The sequence below is a fragment of the Brienomyrus brachyistius genome, chromosome 2 (genome assembly GCF_023856365.1).
Source record: "Brienomyrus brachyistius isolate T26 chromosome 2, BBRACH_0.4, whole genome shotgun sequence".
Taxonomy (NCBI): Eukaryota; Metazoa; Chordata; class Actinopteri; order Osteoglossiformes; family Mormyridae; genus Brienomyrus; species Brienomyrus brachyistius.
Window position 1 is genome coordinate 24,743,187 of NC_064534.1, and position 24,091 is coordinate 24,767,277.

The 24,091-nt window shown below is 41.0% G+C and overlaps 1 protein-coding gene across 2 annotated transcripts; it reads left to right on the top strand.

Annotated features, from left to right (window-relative positions):
* The first annotated feature begins 12,926 nt into the window (after positions 1 to 12,926).
* arrdc3a (arrestin domain containing 3a) lies at positions 12,927 to 22,468 on the top strand. 2 transcript variants are annotated; one of them, XM_048983102.1, is made up of 8 exons: positions 12,927 to 13,442; positions 15,336 to 15,417; positions 15,585 to 15,732; positions 16,312 to 16,414; positions 16,858 to 17,114; positions 17,949 to 18,105; positions 19,761 to 19,903; positions 20,153 to 22,468. In XM_048983102.1, exons 1-8 carry the CDS (start codon positions 13,163 to 13,165, stop codon positions 20,219 to 20,221), a joined length of 1,239 nt encoding a protein of 412 aa, XP_048839059.1. In that variant the 5' UTR covers positions 12,927 to 13,162; the 3' UTR covers positions 20,222 to 22,468. The 2 variants fall into 2 exon arrangements, with proteins under 2 accessions (XP_048839059.1, XP_048839066.1); XM_048983109.1 differs by lacking the exon at positions 12,927 to 13,442 and adding an exon at positions 13,463 to 14,938.
* Positions 22,469 to 24,091: the final 1,623 nt, after the last annotated feature.

Consider the following 24,091-nt stretch of genomic DNA (forward strand, 5'->3'; position numbering starts at 1 on the left):
TAAGGAGCAGACAAAAGGCAGACGGAAACAGTAAGGAATGAGGGAATGACACAGGACAAGTATGCACTCGCAATGGAACATTGTCAAATACTTCACAACCCTTGTTGTATGCGCCTTCCTTTTGTATTATCCTGTATTAAGCCTAATTAGTTGCATCCGCTGGTCCATGCCCGAGGGGTGTGACAATACCTAAGATAAAGTTTAATTTATAAATTACACTGAGCCTGCGGTTAGCAAATCAGTGAATATGGTGGTTCCACTGTACTGTTCTAGTGAGCTTCCTAGCCAACAGCAATGTTAGCCAGCTAGCTACTGTAACTACCTAAACCACTACTAGGAAGAATCCTTATTGAACACATTACAGCAAAATACAGTAATAAAAGATACATTTTAGCAAGAAGGAGCTTAAATAAGAACAACGTAACATTCTTCCTCCACTTTCACATGCAAATACAAATACTCCACAGAAGAATATTGTCATTCCTTGCCCGTCCGATCTTCCTGTGTGCCATGCCCTCTTATCTACCCCATGTGGAATCCCTGTGTTACCGGCTGTTTCTCATTGTTGTTAATTAGTTTGATGTATTTAAGTCAGCGTTAGAGTATGTTTTGGTCACTGATGTCCATCCATTTTGTGTGCGGTGTTCCTGATTTGTCTGCTACACCCGATCATGTTGGATCCTGTGCTGCTTTCCCAATCCAAAAGCATGACAGAATGACAAGACTCGCAAAGAAGACAATCTGTCTCTCAGAGGCTGAGTACATCAAACTGATCGATGAAGTGATCTATTGACTCACAGCCCAAGCTCAAAAGGGACCCCGTGGCTCAAGCCCTCGCTATTTGGTCAAGAGAGATCTTGGAGCAGATCTCCCCACCCAACAACTCACACCTCACAGAGGAGGCATGAACTAACTTGCGGCACTTAAGGGGTGAAGTGGCAGAAGTCATGATACAGCAGGTGCATTTGGACTGTAAGCTGCCTCATGCCTCGCCTGTAGTGCTGCCAGAACTGTCCTCTACTTCTGCCAGCCCTGCTCACAAAAATAAGCAGAAAGAACACAAACAGGAGGGCATGTCAGAGGCCCTTTCAGGATCTGCTGCTTTGTCTGCACCCAAGGCTTGTCTCCCGCCTGCTTTACCTGTGCCTGATATCCTGGCCAGGCAGTTGTTTGCCCTTCAGGGTCTATACTGGCAGGTGAAGGGGGTTCCAGCAGTGTGGGATTCTCCAGAGGCTGCCCCGACTCCTGATGCAGCTTCAAGGGGAGTTAACCTCCTTTAACCAAACTTCCCTGGTTCGCGAGCTGGAGAAGATGGCGGAGAACAAGAGGAGGCTGCTCCATTTGAGGATGCTGCAAGCTTCCTCTGCAGGAGACACCACGCATGTTTCTGAACATGCATCCATAGCGCAATCCCTGCCCATGCCCACAGCGCAACCCCCAGCTGTGCCTGCTCCCATGATTCCTGACCCTGCCCCCGTGGTTCCTGACCCTGCCCCCGTGGTTCCTGACCCTGCCCCTGTGGTTCCTGACCCCCCAGTCCCTGTCCCTGAAGAGATCCCAAACCATTGGACCACCTCTCCTCCCCCCTTGGTGGAGATAGAGGAGGAGCTCGAATGGGATCCCTTGGGAGTTTCCCTGATGACTGCCCCAAGGAGCCCATCCAGTGGGTCACCCCGACCACCACCCCGTAATAATAGATCCTAGGCAGGACCCCATCTCTTGGTGTCCCGCAGAGGGAGAAGATACCTGAACTGGAGTCCCGCCCACCCTGCCCTCCAGCTCACCTTTGATCCCCCGTGCTTCAGCCTGGCAGACACATTTGGTTCCCTCAGCTCCTGCTCAGCGGTCTCCTGCGGTCCCCCTGGCTCCACATCATTGGTCACCTGCGCCTTTTCCATGCCGTGGCTTCTGCTCCCTCCTCGCTTACTCTAGTGTCCCCTTCGTGTCCCTCCTTGCTTCCTCTGGCAGTCCCTCCACCTTCCTCCTCGCCCCCTTCAGTGTCCCCTCCGGCCTCCGGTTCCTGCCTTGTAGTCCCCGAGGGTCCCTCCAGCTCCAGCCTCACGGTCCCCTGTGGCCCCCACCTTCTGTCCTCCGGGGTTGCTTCTGGCTCCCTGGTGCCCCCCGCCCTTTGCCTCCTTGCCACCTGGTGTGGTACCCCCTGTGGGTAGTTTCCCCGTATTCCCTCCCCATTCATTTGGTTTCCTCCTGGTCCATTTGCTCCTCCTTTTGTCTGCTCCTTGTTGGTCTGCCCCCTGGTGGTGTTCCCCCTCTGCTTCTTCATGTTTTCCCCTGGTTCTGTGTTTCCGTTGTTGGTGCCCTTGTGTGTGTCTACATTTCCTGTGGTGTCAGCTGTTGTCATTGTTGATGTCTTTGTTCCTGTTCTGTTTGTCTGTGCTGTTTCCGTTGCTCTGTTAATGTTCTTGCATTTGTTTCCCCAGGTGCTGTTCTATCGTGCCCTGAGTTCTCCTGGAATGCAGTCTGATAGTGCTCCTTAGGTAAGAGAAGCTGGTCCCTTTTGCCTGCCTTTCTGTACAGAATTCCTCCCTCAATGATACCTGTATGTAGTCTCGACCATTGTCTCAATAAGAGTTTCACATCAGAGGACTCCTTTCTGAGGACCTGTCCCTTTGGTAGCTTAATAGCCCTCTTGTGCTGCAACACTATCCCGATTACCGAATCTCTCTCCTGGCTGTCCCTTATTTGCTCCTTTGAGAGGGACCTGTTGGTAGCTGGTGAGGCTGGGGTAGGGAACACACTTTCACACACTGGGGAATGGTCACACATTTCATTCAATATCATAAACTTAATTCATGGCAAATGATTTCATATATATTTGTTTTGGCATTAATCTCATCTTAGTGTACTTTGTAAATATGTCAGATTTATGTGAAGTTTGTAATTTGACATGAAATTATAGACATTGCAAAATGCAGTTCGGAACACTTACACAAATATTGTAAAAGTACAGCGCTACAGGGAGTAAGCAATGGTGGCAGTTTTTTGATCCCAGATATCTGATCACCAATGTCTTGGCTACATGAAGATGACTAAATGGTGTAGTTGCAGCTTGATAAATAAATAAGAAAAACCTAACTTTTCACTATTTCTGGGCTCCTTTCATTGAATATGTAGCAATGTGTGTGCATGAGCCATTCACACCTGGCCACATCCTCCCCCCCTTTTATGGTGCTGATGGGGATGTATCTGGATCGCGTTTCACCGTTGCGTTGTTCATCAAATTACCATGCAAATGCAATTTGAATACGTGGAAATGCGGCTATTTAGAATGTGAATAGGTGAGGGCGGTGCTACTCCCTCCTCGCCCCCTATGCAGGTAAAACAAAGAAAGGTGACATGGTTTACTTTTTTGCCGATTTAATTTAATTTAAAAAACTTTAATACTTCCGATAATTGATGTTATGAAAAGAAGGCAGATTACGGATTTAGGCAGCATTTATTTCATGATTCTACAATAAGATTTCAGCGAGATATAAACTGAAATATACGTGAAAAGTACGCTGCGTCGCCGACGACGCACTCGACCCCATAGGGCTTCTAAACTCACCATACCAGTCCAGGGACTGGGGCCATCATGCTGCAGCATCTCTTCCTGCATCAATGCACTGATCATGAACCTGGGTCACTTCTCCCGTTCACTGCTTCATGAATTAATCAATATCCATTGGCATTCGGGATAGGCCGTCTACATTAGCGTTCTGTCTCCCTGGGCAATATCTTAATAATTGGCTAGTTTAGTAACCCATCGGTGACCAGTTGCATTTTATTTGGCTGCTGTGAGGACATATTTTAACAGGTTATTGTCAGTATAGACAACGAAATATGGGGCATGGAAAAATCCCTAAAGCGTTCAGAAATGGCCCACTTCAGAGCTAAAAATTCCAGTTTCTCAGAATGCATATGATAGTTATTTTCAGGTGGTGTGAGGGGTCTTGAACCGTACATGACCCCTACCATCTTCCCTGCCTGCCTCTGAAACAGCACAACACCTAAACCTTCCTGCGATGCATCACAATGAAGCACGAAAGATTGCACGAAATCAGGATAAGCAAGGATGGGTGGCTTAGTTAAGTGGTTGACCAGTATGTTTAAAGTATTCTGATGTGTGATCTGTGTGTGTCCAACTAATAGGTGTAGTAGGCACTAGCTGGCATTTTACCTTAATGATTTGACACCATTTTCCGTTTGACTTGGGGTCATGCGACGTGGTCCTGTCAGGGGGCGTGACCAGAAGTTGATGAAGGGGTTGTGCCAGTCTGGAGAAATTGGGGATATTTGTTCTGTAATAGAAGAGGAATCCCATTAAATTCCTGAGATCCTCTACAATGGCTGGCTTCCTTTGTTTCAAAGCCCGGACAGGGGCAATATCGGTTGGGTCCATGGGATAACCTTCTTCAGACACCACCCATCCAAGGACACGGACCCTGTGCCAGAAATCTTCACATTTGTGTGGGTTGAGCTTAATGCCATGTTTCTGGTACCTTTACAGGAACACCGTCAAATGACTCACATGGCCGTTGAACATAGCGCTGTGGACTAAATATGGCTGACAGATAACATCCCACAGGCCCTACTGGCAGTCTTCCATGTTTCTCTGAAACTCAGCTGAAACTGAGCTGAGGCCAAAGGGTATCCTGTTCCACTGGTACAGTACGAGCACCAACAACCAAGAGCTGCCACAGAGAGCATCCAGCATGTCTTGTATTCTCTAAATGGGATGTCTGTCAGGAACGGATTTGCGGTTCAGCTTACGTAAGTCACAACAAAGCCTCAAACTGCCATTTTTCTTCCAAACGATTGAGGTGGAGTAAGGTAACCAGGACTTACTGATCCAACCACTATTCAACAGGTGTTGTTGATGTTCTTTTACCTCCTGGTGGACAGGCTTCAGCACAGACATATATGTTTTGCGTACTGGTGTCGTCATGTAATGTGATATGCCTGTTCATTGGATTGCAGGGATGCTAGATTGCGATACATGCCTATATATGTTAGTGGATCTTTTATTTGTAATTCTGTTTATGATTACCATTATCACTTATCGACCCGCTTGTTGTAAATTTGTTATGTTAGACAAGAGATCTCTTAAGTCTTTTCTCTGTTTTATTTTTTGCTGTGGCGCTAGGCACACTGAGGCATTGTGAGGGTGCTAGCGAATGAACACGAGGAGGCGTGGAATTGGACAAAGTTGCTCTTTTAATGAAATCTTTAAAAGTACTACATTCAAGCAACAATACAGCAAAGCAGAATGGCAGGAAATTTCAGGGAAGTAAAACTAAGGACAGTAAGGCACATACATGGCAGGTAATTACACATTGGCTAAGACATGTCAGGAATCAGGCAAGGACAGAGTACAAACACACGTAAGGGTACACACTACAGTCGGGTGCACAGCACAACAAGTATCTACACTAACAACAATGACACACTGGTGTTATTTACAGTACAAGCACTCATGAGCACACCAGGATATTCAAATCCCACTGGCATAACACTACAGTTTCACTCATAGATTTTCACCTGTCACATACAGAGAAAACACATACTAAGAACAGTCCATTGGTTATTACAGGTGGGTAGAGTGGGGACGGTTGTAATGTACAGTAATATTATTTTAATCAGTGTTTTCTTAGCTTCTAACATATACATTTTGTGTCCTGGGTATGACATTAAACTGCATCCGATGTGGAAAGTAATCCTCCAACTTTCAGGGAAACGATTTTTGAGGGTTTGTGGCGGCATTGGCACTCCAGCCCCCATCAAACACTTCACGATAGCCCAGTATAAACAGGCATGATGCCCTTCTGTTCTCCGTGGGAGTAGCTCTAGCTGCAGCCACCGACAGGAAGGGTACATGCATCTTGAAGAGGATGGAGGAATGCTCCCGAGCAGTCTGGTTTTACACCTAAGAAGCCTACCATAGACCGCATCCTTGAGTGCAAGCGCGAATATCAGCAGAGGTCCTTTGTTGATTTTCGGAAAGTATTTGACAGTTGATCGAGTTCCCCTGTGGGACATCCTGAGACTTCGCAGGATTCCCCCAAAGCTTCTGGACATCATGGTCAGCCTGTACACTGGTACGGTGAGTTCTATGCAGAGTTGAGGGAGAACCTCTGCATTCTTCCCAGTTGATTCTGGGGTTTGCCAGGGGTGTGTTCTTCCTCCTACTCTGTTTAATGCTTGTATGGACTGGGTGTTGGGCAGAATTGTGGGGTTCAGCGATTCTAGGGCATTTGTTGGTGATGACACTTTTACTTATCTTGACTTTGCAGGCGATGCTATGATCTTCGCAGAGTCAATGGAGGCTCTGATCAGGGCTCTTGAAAGACTGAGCAAGGAGTCTGAGTGTCTGAGATTGCGAATGTCCTGGATAAAAATCAAGATCCAGGCCCTTAATGACTTCTTAGGCACACCCATCAGTAGTGTGTCTCTCTGCAGGAAGGGAAGGTGTCAACCACATTGAGAAATTCACTCACCTTGACATTCATGTCTCTGGTGACTCTTCCTATGAAGTCAGCAGATGGATGGGAGAGTTTGGGGGGTCATGAGGTCACTGGAAAGAGGTGTGTGCTGATCCCATATCTTTGCAAGTGGTCCAACTCTTTAGAGTCCTCATGCTCCCTGTCTTTCTATATGGCTGTGAGACATGGACGCTATCCGGTCAGTTATGGCACAACGACCATGTGGCGTGTTTCACAGGAACGTCGTCACTGAGGACCTGAGTGGCTGGACCAGGCTGAGGGGATGCCCGTGTAACAGCTGGCTGTGGCAGATAGATGGTAGGACTGAACCATGTGTCTGCCTGGGGAGTCACCACCCCCTGAGAAGTTTTGCTATGTGCTGGGATGCGGCAATGCGCTGCATCAGCGCATGTTCCCCAACCTGAACTGACACGACCTAACAGGCATGTGTCAAAGCTATCAAGCTAGTATACCAAGTTTTATTGTGGCTCTCATTGGTGGGACAGTCGCAACATGCTGTTGTACTGTTGGAGGAGCCATTTATACTTGCCACAATTGCGAGTCTGATGTGGACAAATTTCCTTCTCTTACCATCTCTCTGTCACACACACATAAGCTACATTACATCCACATACAGACAATTACAAAAATAATTGATAACATTTGAATTAATGTTGCAAATGCCCCTGTGGACTGTTGCAACCATCCCCACTTTACTGTATAAAAATTTGTACGTACACTAAAAATGTCATCAGTGACACAAAGGTGATAATACCTAAAGATGGTTGACACAAACCGGAGACAAGTTACCTGTATGTGCGAACATACTTCGCAAAGTAAACCTGACTTTGATTCCGATGTCTAATAGCAATCGTCAGTTGATATTTTGTTTAGCATGCACACTTATCAGTTTACAGTTTAGATTGTTGGCTGTAGTAACACAGACTGTTCACAAGACATCCTCAAACAAGGACGCGAGTCGTTTGTGGCGCAAACCAGAAGTAAGGCACAAATAAAGGAAGTTCATTACGGTAATTACTTCTGCATTCCAAAGTAAGGTGAATAAATCAGGCTTTAAGCCTAGAGGATAGACGTTCATCATGATAGTCAACTTGTTCCTTAGTTCGTTTCCTCCAAGTAGCAAGTAAAAAGAGTAGAAAAGTAGAATAAAGGAGAGAATTTCATTTTACTTAGGGGATAATTTCTAATAGCCCATCGTGCAGGGTTGTTATTACATTTTGGTAGCCCGACGGGAAAACTATCTTTGTCCCAGGACATTAGGCTAATGATTTTGCAAACCCTGTGGCTATACTGGACAATTACTCCCACACTCTATAGGTTGTCTTGGCCAAACAGAGGAGGCCTTTCAGCATCAGAAAGATATAGTTGTGCTACTTCAAAGTGTGCTATAACATTTTTTCTACCTTATTACATCCACTCAACAATGAGTCATGCTGCGGCAGGAGGGGCCAACCAGCTGTTTGAATGGACCTGAATTGTACTACCAGCTGAGCAATATTATTACTTTTTGGTGCTTTTAACATTCATTGCACTGCACTGCACTGTTTACAGTATTAGTTGTTTATTATTTATTTATTGTCACTATGTCTAAATGTCTTTTTTGTTGTATAAATGTGAGTTGCACTGCTATGAACCTGTGCTTTCCAGAAATATGTATCTCTAGGATTTATTGTGTAAACAAACTGGTGAGTAAAGATACTATATAATCAATATTCAATATATTACACCAGTAGCAGAGGAGGTCGGGGGGGGGGGGGGTAGAGGGACATTCGGTCACTGCAACATTTACCAAGGGGACCACCCCCCAGCCAGCAAATTTTACCAAGTAACCCTTTTAATAAGAGATGGTCACACAAAATGTGCATCAATTTATTGAGAACCACCCCCTTCCAGATTGGCAAATTATACCAAGACCCTCTGATCAGTCACCCCCCCCTCCCCCGTCCCTCACCCCCCACTGTGAGACCCCTCCTCTCAATTGATGCCCTCAAATTCATGTTTACTCATTGAATGTTATATTACTTGATTCCCATGGAGAAAACATCTGAAGAGTAAATCAATAGACTGCATATTAAAAGGTATATAGGATCAATTGCTAATTCCTCTGCATCGATTACTTCTTGACCATTTAAATTGTTCCCTTTTGTCATACTGTGTGATCTCTACTTCTCATTGGTCAAAGGATTAAAAATGTGAAATCATTCATTAATTGTAATAATTGTGCATGCAGAAACAGAGGTATTTTCTCATTACAGCCAAATTTAAACAGTTCCACGTTACACTCTTAAAGTAGTAATAGGTTTCTCTTCAACAAGTGGCTTATTTTATTACTTAATATTCAGACTTAAATATTTATAGGCTTCAAATATCACACATTTTAAGCTGAATAATGAAATAATGCATGACCAAATTCCATTTGTATTGCCTCTGCTAGAAATACAAATCTAATTTAATTGAACTGAATTAATTTTTTAAAACATTCTCCTGTATTCTATTCTATATACTGTGTAATTTCCATGTTTCCAATATGTTTTTTCTCATGGTTCAAAATAACGGAGTTCTCTAAAGCCTCGGCCGGACTCATAATAGCCATGTACCACCATTACTGCCAGTTACAATACCCACATGTTTCTTAATGCACAGCTAACCACAGTTTGAATTTTTTTCAAAGCATTTTATGTACCTATATCTGCCCCCAAACAAGGAGAGAGCAGAAGGAAAGGTCAAGTCTTTCAGCCCAAAACAGATGCACATCCTGAAATTGTTTGATTTTGAGGTCCCTTGAGATTTACAAACTCTTCACCGTAGTGCAGACAGGCCAGCTACCCTGTGGAGAGACCTCATTGTTGCCATTTGTATTTGTGACCTTTTGGCCATTTCCCACAGCTCTCAGTCCATCGGTCAGGATAGGGACATAGAATGACCAGTAAACCGTGCGCTCTGATGACTTAACTCCCATTTTCCATCACTCGTAAACAAGATCCTGGAGTACATTTAAGTGCATTTAAATGCTGATATTTTCATGGCATGTCAAAAAACTGGTGTCAGCTCCTTGCAGTGACAAATTTAGCAAGCTTAACTTATCAAAAATATCTGCAAGGTATGCTAGGTATGCTATAACCTTGGGTGAAAAATTAGTGAAAAGAGCCATGCAGTGAATGACACAATGATTCAAGCTCACAAGTGGAGCTGTCTCCATCACCTTTGCCTTTAAGGCCCCTCGTATGCCACTTGTAGCTGGAGTGCCATCGGTGCAAATGGCAAATAAACCCCACCTCAAGTGGTTGTCTTGAAAGAAGTTATTGAGAACATTAAATGATTCATTAGCATGGTCTTTCACCGGCTTGTAGAACATCAAGCCCTCCACAATCTTCCTTTTCTTAGTATACCTGGCAAATCCAATTAAGTGGGCATCTATTGCAACTTTGTGGCTGTGTCCAACTGAATAGCAAATTCCAAGACCTGTAGTCATGCTTTAAGTTGTTTGTGTACATTGTCTGACACCTATTCATTGAGCCACCGTTGTGTTAGACAGTGGAATCACCTTTAGTATTGCAGAGCACATGTCAATGGCTGCTGGCAGCAGAAGGTTTTTCTTGATAGAGTACGGCTTCTTTGACTTTATGATACAAAATGCCTCTTTACAAGATGCTTTCAAAACCTGAGCAGGCATTTTTGCATTGCATTTCACCTTTTCTCTGCCTCAAATTTGTGTACTTTATTTTAAATAAAAAACTTTTGATTTTCCAACAAGGTGTCTATGATTCATCCCTAAGAATTGTTTTAATTTGGTCATCGTGTTTTGGTTTCAGACAGCGTACACACCTAGACCACACAAAACGACTGTATAAATCATATTTTCTGATTTACAGTAAGTGTTGCTTTTCCATCACATTTTCTTTGAAATGTGAAACTAGCAGCTAGAATTTTTTATGCGGATCTTCCAAGTATGCACACAAGGCAAGACATGTTTATTTATACAGCACTATTCAGAAGCAAGGCAATCCAAAGTGCATTACAAAGGCATTTACCACTTTCTCACTGTAAAATTTTGTTGCATCACCATGAACAACAACCACTATGAATGACATACAAAGGTTTAAAGAGGTGGTTTAACTGCTGGAGAGATTTTATCTACAACATTGGTGGTTAAAGCCTGACTGATGATCACTACACTATGTTATAGGTTTTCCCATGCAGAACACAATCTCTGCAATCATTGTCTAAATAAATGTATGTGTGGAGTTTGCATGTTCTCCTCATGTCGTCGTGGGGTTTCCTCCAGGTACTCCGGTTTCCCCCCACAGTCCAAAAACATGCTGAGGCTGATTGGAGTTACTAAATTGCCCGTAGGTATGCATGTGTGAGTGAATGCTGTGTGAGTGTGCCCTGCATTGGGTTGGCCCCCCATCCTGGGTTGTTCCCTGCCTCGTGCCCATTGCTTCCAGGATAGGCTCCAGACCCCCTGCGACCCAGTAGGATAAGCGGTTTGGAAAATAGATGGATATAATCATGTGGGGGGGGCGGCATGGTGGTGCTGTGGTTAGCACTTTTCCCTCACACCTCTGGGACCCGGGTTCGAGTCTCCGCCTGGGTCACACGTGTGCGGAGTTTGCATGTTCTCCCCATGTCGTCGTGGGGGTTCCTCCAGGTACTCCGGTTTCCCCCCACAGTCCAAAAACATGCTGAGGCTAATTGGAGTTACTAAATTGCCCGTCGGTGTGTATGTGTGAGTGAATGGTGTGTGAGTGCGCCCTGCAATGGGCTGGCCCCCCATCCTGGGTTGTTCCCTGCCTCGTGCCCATTGCTTCCGGAATAGGCTCCGGACCCCCCACGACCCAGTAGGATAAGCAGTTTGGAAAATGTATGGATGGATAATCATGTGGTATAATTGACAATGGAAATGGAACAGAAGTATCTTAATTGAGAAGCTACTATACTGTAAATACTGCCTGGCCAAAAAAAGTCACCATTTGAATTTATCAGCAAATATTTAAGAGCCAATGACTGGATCATAATTACAGCTCAGCAATGTTATGCAGCAATAAAGTGAAGTCAGCTGAGTACCTGAATCTCCTGAATGGCCAGGTTACACCTCCATCCATCAGCAATGGATTTTTTTCTTCCCTGTTGGCAAGGGCATATTCCAGGCTAAGAATGCCAAGAGTCATTGGGTTCAGGCTGTCAAAGAGTGGTTCAGGGACCATGGGGAATCATTTTCATGTATGACTTGGTCACCATAGAGTTGTGATCTTAACCCCATTGAAGGTCTTTGGTATGTGCTGAAGGAGGTTTACTGAGTGGTTCAACTCACTTGTCAATACGGGATCTCAGTGAGAAGTGAATGCAAATCTGGCTGAAAATAAAGGGTGAGATGTTGCATAAGCTTGTGGAAACAATGCCATGACAAATGTGTGCCATAATCAAAGCTAAAGGTGGCCCAACGAAAAATTCAAATGGCAACATTTTTTTTTTTGACCGGGCAGTGTATCAAATGCAACTTGCTAACCCACTTCACCCAGGATAGATATATTTTTTGTATTAAGTTATTTTGAAAAACCGGTCACCTTAAGGTTCCTTCAAAGTGAAATGCAATGAAAATTTTTTATTTGTAATCTGCATGTAACCCTGGAGCTTTGTAACCTACTTTGTCAGCTGAAGACTCAATTACTCCTACTACTACTACTACTACTACTACTGCTACTAATACAAATACTACTAATACTACTAAATTGCTCTGAAACCACCAACGCACTGTGTAATATTAAACCCACCATGAGATGGCGGGCAAGAGTAAACTTTAGTACTTATTTTGTTGTTGCTATGGAAAGTTTCTTGTGAAAGACTGTTCTACTTCAGTTGCTATAGATGGACTATGTTCTCATACATGCAATAAATCCTCCTGGAAATGCTTTAATTTCATTGGAAATTGGAAGTGTTTTTGCACAACCCCTCTTTTCAGTGAGTAACATGTACAATAACCACATTAAGTCGATTTGATACAGAGAATTTAAATACGACTGAAACACTGAATTCGTTTAAGTGTAACATTAATGTTTTAAAATCCGTTGTATAAAATTTCCAAATGCAAAACTGCCAGTGAACTTAAATACCAAAATAATTTCCCCCGTCATAGTGTAAAGATCTGATGTCAAAACGTCTGTATGAATAGGTGCGAGCATGTTTGTGACAATTTGGGCTAGGTTAAGAGAGTCTGAAACTAATTTTTCAGCCACACATTTCACTTCATTTATTTTTGTATTATGTTTATTAATGGACATTAATTCCTGACTAGTCTTTTCTTTGTGATTTGCGGTAACCGATACTTCTACCAAAAACACTTTCCATGCCTTAGCACCAGGCGGCAGCCTAGAGTAAATGAATTTCTGCACATGCGCAGTGAGGTTGTTTTTCATAAAGCTCTCCTTAAAGCGACCTGAACGACGGCAGCAACTTGTCTTCGAGCAGAGACCAAGCAGCTGCATGGGCAACGGTAACAGCATCTATTGCTGTTATTCAGCCTTCAAATCCAGATGAACTTCTTGCTGGAAAAGCACTGATCGTGCCTGCAGCTTCTGCAAGGCGGAGGCATTGATCAGTGACCTTTACATTTATTTTAATAGATTTTTGTTAATATCAGTTTGTAATAGTTTCTTATTACCATGGTGCTAGGAAAGGTGAAAAGCTTCACAGTAAGCTACGATTGTCTCAATGACAGTAATGTCCCCGTTTTCTCAAGTGGGGATTCAATCTCAGGGAGGGTGATCATTGAAGTGACCGGTGAAATACGAGTGAAATCGCTCAAAATACACGCAAAGGGATGTGCAAAAGTCCGCTGGACAGAATCTCGAAATGCCGGATCCAACACCGCTTATACTCAGAATTATTCTGAAGAAGTGGAATACTTAAACTACAAAGATATCTTAATTGGGCATGAACGAGGTAAGGGAAAGGGTCTGTCTTTAGTTTGTAGCTTGCTTTTCTTTTTATATATAGTTATTAAAGCAGCCTGTATGCTTTCAGAATGACATCTACGATGATCTGCAGTATCCTGCGAGAATAGGCATTCTTGAAACATACTCAACCACACTAAGTTTTAAAATGCACAGCATTAAGCACATTTTACTATGATATATTGGCACTCCCCAATGCTTTAAATACCAGCCGGCCTTAATTTTATATTTAAACAGCCGTTAAGCAATGTAACATTTTTTGGTAAAATGTCATTATTTGAAATAGTACTATATTAGACGGTTCCAGATGAAGAAGTGAAAATTTAACCGTGCCTATATGTATGCAAACTTAATGAATTGGTATAGTACGTACGCAAATAGTATCTTCCAGTTCTGTTCTTTAACGATTTTTAGAAAGTGTATGGTTGTTTACAATAATCACAAAATAATAATCCCAGTACATTCATTATTTGACCAAGTACCAAGCTAATATAAGTAATTAGGTAGCATTTGCTGTAACAGTGCAAAAGTACAGTAATGATATAAGCGATATGATTAGGTTAACTAACAGTCCGTCAGTAATGGTAGTAGTTATATCTTACATTTCTTTTTTTAGTATTTATATACGTGTATATATATATACTTGTTAAGGTGATTCTAGCCTTTGTCAAAAGCGGTTTAATCCTGTTCAGAAACTGGGGAGTGGGGGGGGTTGCTTTCCTGTCTCCAGATTGGTTAGGATTCCCATCCGTCTTTAGCGGTATCTGGAGTCTAGAAACAATGACAATAATTAATATATGCATATAACTTTAATCAAGGGCATGCTACAAGTCTTTTTTCCCCATTACATTACATTGTGGCCAAAAATGCAAGGCTGAATCTAGGCTGGAAGTGTTCGTGGATAAAGTACAAATTTAAGCCTGAACTGTACTGTTTTATCTAGCATACTGTATATTATGTAATTTACGAGTCTTGTGCTAGAAGGTGTCTTCAAGCACTTTCCGTGGTTTATGGTGATACCTGTCACCCGAACTTACTCCGTGCTGTGCGAATGATTATTGCTGGAATTTGCTTGTAAGCCTGTTGCCATGACAGTAATTTCAAAGTGTTGCCTGAGAAATGACTAGAGAAAATATTAGACAGTAGCCTAAAGACTTTCTGGGTATGTCAGCAGTTGCCCTTTACGGCTGCGTGTCATTGACTAGTGATAGAAATAGTGTGAGTTTGTCTAAGCAGACGTTGCGGGATAGTTAAGGTGCAGCGCAGTATGACGGAGCGATAGCGGCGCCCTGCAGCTGCCTGTTCCGGTTCAGGCCGGTCCGCTCCTGTTCGCCTCTGCGTGTGATTGGCGGCTCCGCGCTTGTTTACTCCGGCATATGGCGGCGGTACTGATCAGGCAGCAGTAAATGAAATATACGGAGAAAAAATAATACTTATAAAACTCAGCCCTGTTTTATTTTAAGGCTGGACGGTTTCACTTTTAAGGTTGAAAAATCTATTTAAGGACATATCTGCCCCTCCCCCATGTTTTGTCTGAAAACTGAAACAGAAGGCACATTTACAGGATGTTTTAGTTTAATGTTTTAAGATAATCGTTTTTGTGTATACATACAGTAATGAAATGTGACCATATGCTACGTACAGGTCCGGGTCTCCTGCATTTCACTTTTGTTTCTTAATAAATATGATTATAAATGAATAAACTGTAAAACTATCAGAAGTGCTCCAATTTTATAAATCCTGAAGAAACATTGTAATATAAATTGAGGTTCTGGTGTAATGTGTGTATCTTTTGTTTTATTGGGTAATCAGTTAGTGCCTTTTAGTTAGTAAGATACACCCTAAGGTACATTCTAACAGCATTTTTGGGCTTTTTCTTCAGATGATGATAACTCAGAAGAAAGTCTGACCACTATCCATTCAGGAAGACATGAGTATTCATTCAGTTTTGAGCTTCCACAAATGTGAGTAGCCACTTAATATTATGTGTTTTGGTTAATGATGTCGAATTATAAGTAAAAAAAAAAAAACAAAAGATGCAGTAATGTCATCAGAGGAAAAATAATACTAGTGAGATTCTGCTGGGAGATTTTGAGCAAATTGTTACTCTGTTCCCCTACATTACCTGCAGACCTCTGGCTACCTCCTTTGAAGGCAAACATGGCAGTGTGCGATACTGGGTTAAAGCTGAACTTCATAGACCATGGCTGCTGCCTATGAAAGTGAAGAAGGAGTTCACAGTCTTTGAACACATTGACATCAACACTCCTTTATTGCTGGTAGGTTTTTAAGAAACTGTCAATGTTTATAAATAATTGGTCACTAGCAGCGGATGACTCGTATGTAAAAATGAATGCCACTGCACCATTTGTAACACTGACGGGATTGAAAACGTTTGCCTCAGTTAAATTAAATGGTTCGGTAAAAGTTTTTTGTAGTTTAATTTTTGTGGTCTGATAATCTAATCAATAATACAATTCTGATGACATTGGCTGCTTTCTAAACGTGTTGCAAAGAACTGAATGGATTGTATGAAGTCATTTCTTTAGGCCTTCTATAGATTACCTTTTTGGAGTGGTATTTGTTCGGAATATATGTAGATTTTATGTGTTTGAGTATGTATAAAACCTCTTTTGAGCAGTCGCTAAGACATCACTATTTGCAGTTCAGTTGACTTTTATTAACATTTTTACAAAACCATCAATGTTTATTTCTTTATATGTGTTTTTTCCTTTGGGGGACACTGGTTTCAATAAAATACACTGTATTTTTTTGTAGTTACACAATAAAGTAATTGAAGAAGCTCTAATTGTTATTCCATGTTCTCATGTTGAAGTGATCTCTTCTGTGTCTTGCAGTCACCCCAGGCAAGCACAAAAGAAAAGACTTTATGTTGCTGGTTTTGCACCTCAGGCCCCATCTCCTTAAGTGCCAAAATCGACAGAAAGGGTTACACCCCAGGTAAGGCCACTGAAGCAAAACTGACACAGTATCGTCATCAGTTAACGTTGCTCATTGGTGCCAAATGTAACTGAGAATTTCAGTTTATTGTTGATTTATCAGTGTTAGCTGCCTTTACTACAATCTCATTTTAAATGAATTTAAATTCAACTGTTTGCAATTTCATTACTGTTGTACACAAAATCATACAAGATCCGCATCACGACCGTTACGTATTTCAAAAATATTTATGTTGGGCCTTAGACTTGTCAGTAAAGTCAGTAGTCAAGTGGGGAAATATATTAACTAAAAGATTATTGGTCCCAGGAAAGGCCTTTTTATAATTACCATTGAGAAGGGTATTAAACATAATTACTCTAGTAAATTATCCATCTGAAACTTCTCTGTTCCTCAGGATAAACTTGTACGATAAGTAAATTTATGTTTTTTTTTTGGTCTTGCAGGAGAATCTATCCAGATCTTTGCTGAAATTGAAAACTGCTCCTCTCGTATGGTTGTGCCAAAAGCCGCGATTTACCAAACACAGACCTTCTATGCCAAAGGGAAGATGAAGGAAGTCAAGCAGTTGGTCGCCAACCTTCGAGGAGAGTCATTGTCTTCAGGAAAGACGGAAACCTGGAATGGCAAGATGCTGAAGATCCCCCCTGTTTCCCCCTCTATCCTGGACTGCACCATCATCAGAGTGGAGTATTCAGTGATGGTGAGTGAAGCCCTTTGGCTGCCTCTGAATATCTTACTAGTGCAAAACCTTTTTATGGTGAACAGGGACACTATGAAGATGTTAATATCTTTATTCATGATGTGGCCACTCATTTGCCTGTAGAACATTTAATTTCTGTAGAAGCTGGAAAAATTTTAATAGTGTAATGATTATATCCACAGTGTTCTCTTCAGACATTTCTGATCAGATCAGCTTTTGATGCCTGTTAAATAAGTGATAAATGTGTTTTTACACTATTATAAAATCACACTGTTATTGTTTCTAATACAAGCATAAGTAATAAAATACTTCATAAAATCATTATTAATAATAATAATAATAACAACAATAATAAAATTATTACTCATTTTTATGATCACTAAGCCCCTGTTCATTTTATTTTTATAACCTTTTAAATTTTTTATAATCTTTATGCCATAGTAATTTTCCCATGGAATCAGAAAAGTTTACTTAATATAATCTAATCTAAATCTACAAGTGTTAATAATTTGAATTTGGAGAATTGATGGCACATGTTGATGTCACTGTAAGTTAACTGAGCTGTTGTGGAGAATGGGGGGGAAAACAAAGGAGGACCAAGGCAGAGCTTAAATAAACTATTTTAGGTTGCAGTTAATACTGTCATATTCTGGGATTGCATCTGGATGAAAGGCACAAATACTCACGTCTCTGTCTGAAGGATGCTGCCGCATAACTTTGAAGTCGGATGATCTCCATCCTGCATTACAGTGCTAAAATTGTTTTATATATTTATATATTTTTGGAATGAACAAAACCAAGTTTTTTTTTTCTTTTCTCTTTTACTTTTTGCAGATGTATGTGGACATCCCAGGAGCCATAAACTTGTCCCTCAACCTACCCCTGGTCATTGGGACTATCCCGTTACATCCCTTTGGTAGTCGGACCTCCAGCGTCAGCAGTCAGTGCAGCATGACCTGGCTGGGCATGGCACTTCCCGAAAGGCCCGAAGGTAGGGTAGCTCCACAGAATGTGACGTGTGCATTATAGCAGATTGTATATAAGGCGCTTTCACGCCTGCCGGAACGTTTTTCTGGAACCAGAACCTCTTTCCAGAATCAGGGACTTGTTGTTATATTCACACCGCAGAGATTTGGCCCAATTGCAGCTTCAGTGGCAGTTCCAAGCCCTTTTTTAATACCTACTCCAGACTAAGTACTTTTTGTTGTAACATGAACTACTGGGGAGGAGCTTACAGTGACTGCTTGTGATTGGTTGACCACAAGCACTGACAATAAATGGAATTTACATTGAAAAGAACATTTTATCGCTAACCAATATACTTATATGGTGAAACTTGCCAGTGCTTATTAGAGGTATAACATTACATTGTTTTTTATTCTGTGGAAAATGAAAAAATCTATCTGCTGGCCAGGTCATTTAACTAAAATATAAATAAAAGGTTGTGTCCCGTTTTCATTGCAGTCGATCCCTCTGATAACTAAGAAATAACTAACAAAATTACTTATTTCTCTTTTGATGTGGCGGTGTACTTTCATATGAAATTATGTTTGAAATTTAACCTGCAAACTTTTTGCGTCTGCCATGCTTATTTAGCATAAAGGTCCCACTTTGTGGTGTGAAAATGACTCACAAAAGTGGCCAGGAGCTACAAAAGTTCCAGGTCGAGACAGTCTAGGGACTTGTAAATTGGGACCATGTTCTGGATCTTTGGTGTGAAAGCGTATGCAAAATGACCAAATGTTCCCCACAATGTAACAAGGACCGGTTATTTTGATGTTAGGGTGACGATTTTTCAGGTCCCCACAAAGACCTGTGAATTGAATTGAAAAACTAAAAATGCCAAAAGCCTTGCATTTTGTTTGGTTACTTATGGTTAAGGTTAGGGCTGGGTAGGGGTTAAGGTCATCATGTTGGGATTAGAGGTTTCCCCATAGATAAGAATGGAGAGTCCCCACAAAGATATAATTATTATCCTGTATGTGTATGTATATACACACCCTACCAGTGAAGTTTTTGCACACCACCGGTCTTTACCACTTTTCCATTTATTTCATAACCTCAGATTTTTTATTCAGTATTTGAACGTTAACTGTAAATGAAAATATGTGAAATATAACACATGTCCTTTATAACATGGAAATTCTGCATTTTGACATATATGTAGGGTTTCTAACTCTCACACATCTGGCGTGATACACTGTCAGACTTACACTCACACAAGAAATCTTAAGGCAAATCTATATCGTTCAATTGTTAACCTAAAATTAGTTATATCAAAAGCTTCGGTGTGGTTTGCCAACCCTAGATACTATTTACAAGGTAATAAAACTTACGTGCATGTAAATGCATGTGCAACACTGTATGTGTGTGTGTGTGTGTGTGTGTGTGTGTGTGTGTGTGTAACACCATAAAAGACATTTAAAGGTTCAATTCCAGATGTTCATATTAAGGAGGAAACATCACAGTACTTTTAAGTCTTTGCCCAGGTAAACTTTATGTAACTATCCTGAAAAGAGGTGAACCCAGCATAAAGAAACAAAAGCATGTTAAACAGTATGTGGAACAGATACTATAACACAAAATAACACAAGACCCTTATTCCGGTTGGATGTGGTACTGATACTTTGTCTTCTTTATCTGTAGCACCTCCAAGCTACACAGACATTGTCACCGAGGAGCAAAGACGGAGCAGCCTGGAGGTGCCCATGTCGAGGGATGAATTTGATGGACCACTGTTTGCTTATGTCCAGGAGTTCCGCTTCCAGCCCCCTCCAGTCTACTCTGAGGTGAGCCACTTAGCAGCACACAGAAGTGTATTACTTTAAGCTCATTGAGGATGTCAGTATTACACTTTAAACGTTTCAAGGATACATACCTTTCTTTTTTCCCATATATACCAATTTCCAGATTGGAATATTTTTTTCTGTGTCAAATGATTTCTGATCCCTAACCCCTAATGACATAATTAAGTTTCACTTTTAATGTAGCTGTATATTTCTGGCCTTGAAAATTCAGTTAATTTCTTGCTTTACCAGATCGACCCAAATCCAGATCAAGTTCGTGGAGTCGAGGAAGGGAGACCCAGCAGCTGTCCATCACGGTGAAGAGAACCTAGACGATGCCCAGAATTTGAGTTTTCCACACCCTGGCATCCTTCTCCTTTTGTCAATATCCAGAGAAAGGAAACAGACAGAGAAGTTATGAAGCTGTACAAGCTTCTCCAGGAATGACATGTAAGAATTACATTCTGTCCACTAGAATGGACAGAGAGAAGATTAACCTAGCAGAATTCATGTAGCTGCCCACAACTGAAGAAGCTTATTTTTATTTTATTTTTTTGTCTGGGATTGGCGATTGCCTGCCCTGTAGTCATGACACATGTTGGAAAGCAAGCAGGAGAAAACTATCAGCAACCTGAAGCACTCATTTCAAGAAGAGAGATGTGAAGCCAGGCCTCATCCTGCCTCATATGGAAGTTTGCACATTTTATTGTTTGCTTGTGTTGTGTGGTTCTGTTAAAATCACTAATGACTTACATATGTTGGGCTAGGAGACTGCAGACTACTAAAATTTCCTCGTCTGCACATCTATTAGTAATGCAGAAACAGAAAAAAACAAAAAATGCACTGACCAAGTGAAAACTGTTAATTTCTATAAGCTTTTTTGTGAAGTCACTCAGTTTGCATGAGTCCACATAGCACATGTACATTTTCTCAGGCTCTTAACCTGTTGCTTCATTGACTCAGATTTAAGTGTTTTCTTTCTTGTTCCAAATTACCTTCAATCCAGATTTTGTTTGCTTTGCATTTTTATTGTATAGATTTTATTATAGAAGAGCAAGAGATAAGGCACAAGATTTGTGTATGTGTGCACGTACATGTGTATGTGCATGCAAATGTGTATTATTCTGTGTCGGAAAACAACTTAGACATGGGTAGGACTGGCACCTGGTAGACAAGGCCAGACAATGTAGAGCATTTGTTGCCTGTCGACTCGTGTTAAAGAGTAATGCTCTGTTCCGTACTGCCTAAAAAAGCACTCAATCTCAGGTGATGTCACTTGCCAAACGGTTTGTAAGACACTCTTGTTTCAGTTGCACTGTGTGATTTGAAAGAAGGAAAAACAAACAAGATGGGATACGCGCAGTTCGAAGGCAGCTTTTAAAGGCTGACGACATTCCCTTTTTGTCCTGCTGCACTTGCAGAATCCAGACACCAACCCAAGCCAATGAAACCAAAAAAATAACTTTAAGGAATAGGTTAAAGCATGAAACAAGGTAGTAGTGTGAAAGGCCACAGAGGCCATACTGACACAGCAGAAGTTTGTAGAGAAATAAAATTTTGCGAAACCACATTTTAAACTGGTCAAGTAGTTGTAGGTTTAAATGAGTGCTACATTTGTTTTCAAACTCATATAATGACAACCAGTTTGAGAATGGTTTTGGAGAGCCTTAATTGTAAAGCACTTTAAAGTAAAAGTTATGAATGGTGAAGGCTTGAGCAAGGTTTGGTAATCACAAAACTTTTCACAATGGAAAGTCCTCTGTCAGTGCAGTTCTAAAATGAAACGCATCAGTTAAAAGTAAGTTTAACTAACCATTTTAATCATTATACGTCTGTCTCTGTACCTGAGGCCAGCAAGCTTTAAGTATTCAACTTCTGAAAATATATGGCCTTGACAAATTCCTGGTATAATTATTCAAAAATGCGTACTTAATATGATTTACAGCTCAGCTTTTCTTTGTGCTGCTGTTTCTGTAAATCTTGTGAAATAGTGACAAAAAGGGAAATAGTCCTACAAAGAAAGTATTTGTTTTTTCCCTGATATTGTTTTTCTTTAATTTGTTCACTTATGTCTACAGAATAGTTATTAGGGATGTGATGTTTATTTCCAGTGAAACACCTTTTATGTTTGTCTGTTTTAGATCTTGGGAACAACAGTAGCTGTAGTTATTCAGATTTAATCTCCACAGGAATTAGAATAAGTTGGAAATAACTGACATTTTGGGACAGAATTGTGTTTTCCGTGGTTATGTCAGTGACTTTAGGTTTTAGGTCGGAAAAGCTGCAAAAGTGTATCAGACATATTTTCCGTTTCACATCTGCCAGTTCCATAGTCCTTAGGCTTCCACTGCAGTCAGTTATTATAGCTAGGCATCTGATTTCCTTTGCTAGCCATAATGTTTGGATGCTGGAGATTGCGATCTTAAAAAATGTAGAAATAAGTGCAATATATATATTTTTTTACCTTTTTAGTTTGTTGATGTTAATTTACGGTAGATTCTGTTTGGATGCATTATTGTTCTGAATGATTTTAACTGTCTGAAATAAAGTTAAAATATTGAAAATATATTTCTAATTTCTCCAAGTTTTTTTTCTCTGCATTTTTTTGTAAATTTGAGTTTCCAAAAATTGTGACACGTGTCGAACAAAATCTTATAAATGATGTATTTAAGTAAGTGTAAAAACATGCATTCATTGCAATATTTTACAGTTATACATCTTGTGGAATTTTGGAACAATCTTGAAACCTGTTTTTAATAGCAGCTTCTGTCTTTAGATACAGCAAAGGTATGCATTATACTTCAAAATGACACCAGCCAGTCCAATATATCATTGTGAAACGAAAGATATTAAGAAGTTTGCCCGCCTTTCGTTTCTGTAGTCTCTGCTCTTCCGGAAAGGCTTTCCATTAGATTTTTCAGTTTTTTGGGAGTTGCTGACTTGAAGGTTGGGTATTGATTTTGGGTGATCAGGTCCCTTTCAGTGAGTTTGTGTGGTTACCGCTTCCCAGCTGATTTTCACTTAATAATCACATTGCTTGTGGTTGACCATGCATCTCTAGCAGAGCAGAAATTTGGGGAACTGATTTGTTTTCACTTTCCAGGCACCTGATATACGAATCTATATCTTTACAAGAATTTTCTGTCGCAAAAATGTAAATGTAATTTTTCATAATTTCTTAAAAATGTGCATTATAGTAAAAATAATAATGTCTGTTACTCAACTCACGCTCCTAAAAGAGAGCTATCTGTGTCCCGACAAAGTTTTCAGATAACCTTGCTGTGTGAATTATCTGACTGCGCGTGCACATCTGCCCATGCATAGCATTACACTTCTGCCTGATTTGTGCCATTTTGTTTCATGACCCAGCCTGATCCCGTTAATGCTCAAAACTGATTTTACGTACGGTTTGTGAGCGATGTCCATCGGCTCAGATACGTGTACAAAAACACCTCATCTGCTGAAAATCAAAGTGACCAAAACCGACTGTGAATGTTATGATTTTAACGAAGTGTTTTTAGTTTATCTTCAAAGGTTTTTTTTTGTTTAAATGGGCAAATGTTTTTTTATGAAATGCTAATTCTAATAATATGTTTTTGTCTCCTTTGTTTATTTGGCAAAATGTATGCTAAGGATTTTTTGGCTTGAATCAAAGTCATACGTTTTGTAACGTTACAATGGGAAAATATCTCCAGCTTTATGAGTTCTCGATAAACGAGCAATTATTTGGAACGAATTAGCTTGTACTATGTGTACATATAAGGTGAGCTTAGGAAAGATGTGCAACTAGTAGTTTAAAGTATACAAGTTCCAAACCCAATGTTGGTCTATGTTTAATACGCATTGAATAAGCACAGTGCTAGTATATGATTATTCTGACTCTCACTGAGTAATGTATCACAGCAGGGTTTAAATGGTGAATTATCCATCCATTTTCCAAACCACTTATCCTATTGGGTCGCGGGGGGTCCGGAGCCTATTCCAGAAGCAATGGGCACGAGGCAGGGAACAATCCAGGATGGGGGCCAGCCCATCGCAGGGCAAACTCACACACCATTCACTCACACATGCACACCTACGGGCAATTTAGCAACTCCAATTAGCCTCAGCATGTTTTTGGACTGTGGGGGGGAAACCGGAGTACCCGGAGGAAACTCCACGACGACATGAGGAGAACATGCAATGGTGAAT